Here is a 2,500-nt window from a genome sequence, read left to right on the forward strand (position 1 = left end):
ATGAATAAACTCTAAAAAGAAGCTCGGATCTCCCAGACGTAGCAGCAGGAAATCATGCATGCTCTTCTACTCGGTACGTTTGGTTTTCACCATGAAGAGACCAGCGGAGAGGAAACGACACTCACTGAGGTGACTCTTCATTCGAGGACACTTGTACTTCTTAAACTGGGCGACGGCGTTGCTGAGGAGCGCTATGATCACTTCCTGTTGGGGTGAAAACAGCCAGAAGCAGGTCAGGGGTTAGAGACTGTCACTAAGGGGAGGACGTCGATGTTTGACCAAAAACAAGAAGGGAATGGATCATTTCCACCCATGATTGATCACTGCATATATAGTAGAACTTAGAAACACATTCCCTGGAGGCTGAAATCAACACCAGAATCACTAAACGGTCCCATGATGACTCAGATGATAGTTCCACTGGTTTTCATTAAAGCTCCACGGATGTTCTTACAGAATGTGGTTCATCTCTCTCTTTAGTCTGCAGGACCAGAATCCCGGTCTTCTCCTTCTCTGGGTCTGGAGGATCAATACCTGGAGACACAGACGCCACTTTTTACCCAGAAATCCCGTCAGAGACCCTTCCATCATCATCATCATCATCATCATCATCATCATCATCATCATCATCATGGTTAGGAGGACGGCGGTACAACACTTTTTAATGGGACAGTGTGAGGACGTACTCTGGTGTCCTTGTCTCCAGGGTCTCTGGCCGTAGAAGTCCAGACCCCCGGTCTGGGCGTCCGCGGGGTCGGGGGAGGGAAGACTCGCTGCAGCCTGGAACAGTCCACCAATCAGATCACACCATAAACACGTGTTTAGATGACACAGAAGGCCTCACACAGCACTATGGATGTGTTTAAACGTGGGTTTCAAGGTCGTCGAGTATTCTCACCTGACAGAGCTGCTGAGCCAGCTGCTTCCTGTCCTGGCTGTAACAAGCAGACTGCTGGTAGTAGAACCCGGGGTTCTGGGTCTGGATGGCCGTCAGGCCCAACTTAATGGCCTCGTCAAACAGCTCGCCGAACGACTGGAACCTGGCAGGAGGCAAAGCACGTGAGCATGATAGGGAGATCTACAAGCCTGCCTTCAGCAGGAGCTCCTCGGATCAAGATCACAACTAAAATAAATACTTTCTACGGCACCAAATGCACGGTTATCAGACCACAACGAGACTGAGCTTGGTAGAGCCCCTCCGTGGTCCCAGCAGAACCAAGCTGGCTGATCCAGGATCAGGTGCTGGCTAAACCGATCTGATACACTGTCATCAATCGTCGTTCTCCTCTGGCAATCTAAGTTGTCCAAAGATTATACGAACATCTGGCAGGTATCACCAGCAGCGTCCCTAACCCTAACCCTTCCTTTGTTGGAGAAACATGAATCAAAGCATTGTTTTCAGCCACGTGAATGCCTTCCTCTAGCAGGAACGTCTCTGTGATTCCGACGCGACGCTCACTGTTTGGACATCCAGGCGGCGTGCTCGAACGCCAGCTCGGCGCTGCCGACCTTCTTCTTGCACAGGTCGATGTGCTTCCTGAACTGGGCGATGGCGTCCAGGGGAGTGTTGTGCTGGAAACACAGACGAGAGATCTGCAGGAGAGAGGAACAAAAGGTCAGTCCCTGCAGACCTCCGTCTGGGCTAAAAGGGACTTAAAGAGGTTCAGTCAGGACCACATCGGAGAACAGGATCAGCTTAAGCATGGGCGTCGGAGGTGGGACACTTTAAAGGCAGGCAGGCAGACAGGCAGACAGACAGACAGGCAGACAGACACCTTATAGTTGATGAATCCAGCCATAGTCTTGATCTCCAGCATGTTGGTCTCGTGGGCCCTGAGCTCATGAACCAGACTGTATGCGGTCCTGTAGTACCTACGGACCCGAACAGACCCACAATCAGAGAAACGGCTCCAGAACAACACGGAGGTCTAGAACAATAACTCTAACCTGCATGCTGAGGATGAGAAAACGAGAAGACAATTTCATTTTTGACGAAAATAATTAACTGAGATTCACAATATCATCCTGATAATCATCAAAACAGGCTTACAATGTTGCTCAACCAAACTGCAGGAAGAAGGTTTTTATTCTTCATCAAAGACAATCTTAAATAAGGTACATCTTCATAAATCACCTGTATTTTTCTATTATTCACTTCTCCATCACCATAACAATTCACTGGTGTGAGGATATTGATGAAGTCATCGTGTTTTATCCTGTAATAAAGTCCTCATTGAGCCCTCAGAAACACTGTAATCCTGTAATCACGACGGTGGTTTCTGTTGTTTGCTGCTCGTAACAAACAAGGAAGATGATGTTCAGACTCACTTGAGGGCGTTCTGGGTGTCCTGCTTCAGCTCACTGAAGAAGGCGATTTTAAACTGGTGTCGGACAAACAGCAGCTGGGACACGAAGAGAGGACAGCGTGAGCACCGGACATGAAGTGTGTGTGTGTGTGTGTGTGTGTGTGTGTCGTCCCACCTGATGTGTCGTCTTGTTG

General features: G+C 49.0%; 1 protein-coding gene across 1 annotated transcript in view; it reads right to left on the minus strand.

Moving 5' to 3' along the window:
* The window catches only part of trappc11 (trafficking protein particle complex subunit 11), a 12,414-nt gene that overhangs the window by 6,765 nt on the left and 3,149 nt on the right, over positions 1–2,500 (minus strand). The window contains exons 6-13 of the mRNA XM_084009861.1: positions 2,482–2,500; positions 2,329–2,402; positions 1,776–1,872; positions 1,460–1,593; positions 899–1,040; positions 687–780; positions 455–534; positions 126–204 (exon numbers count right to left, since the gene is read on the minus strand). The exon at positions 2,482–2,500 is cut by the window's right edge and continues 81 nt beyond it. Of these exons, the coding sequence (XP_083865987.1) occupies positions 126–204; positions 455–534; positions 687–780; positions 899–1,040; positions 1,460–1,593; positions 1,776–1,872; positions 2,329–2,402; positions 2,482–2,500 (719 nt within the window). The remainder of the gene's footprint in view (positions 1–125; positions 205–454; positions 535–686; positions 781–898; positions 1,041–1,459; positions 1,594–1,775; positions 1,873–2,328; positions 2,403–2,481) is intronic.

The sequence above is a fragment of the Eutrigla gurnardus genome, assembly GCF_963514095.1.
Source record: "Eutrigla gurnardus genome assembly, chromosome: 5".
Classification (NCBI taxonomy): Eukaryota; Metazoa; Chordata; class Actinopteri; order Perciformes; family Triglidae; genus Eutrigla; species Eutrigla gurnardus.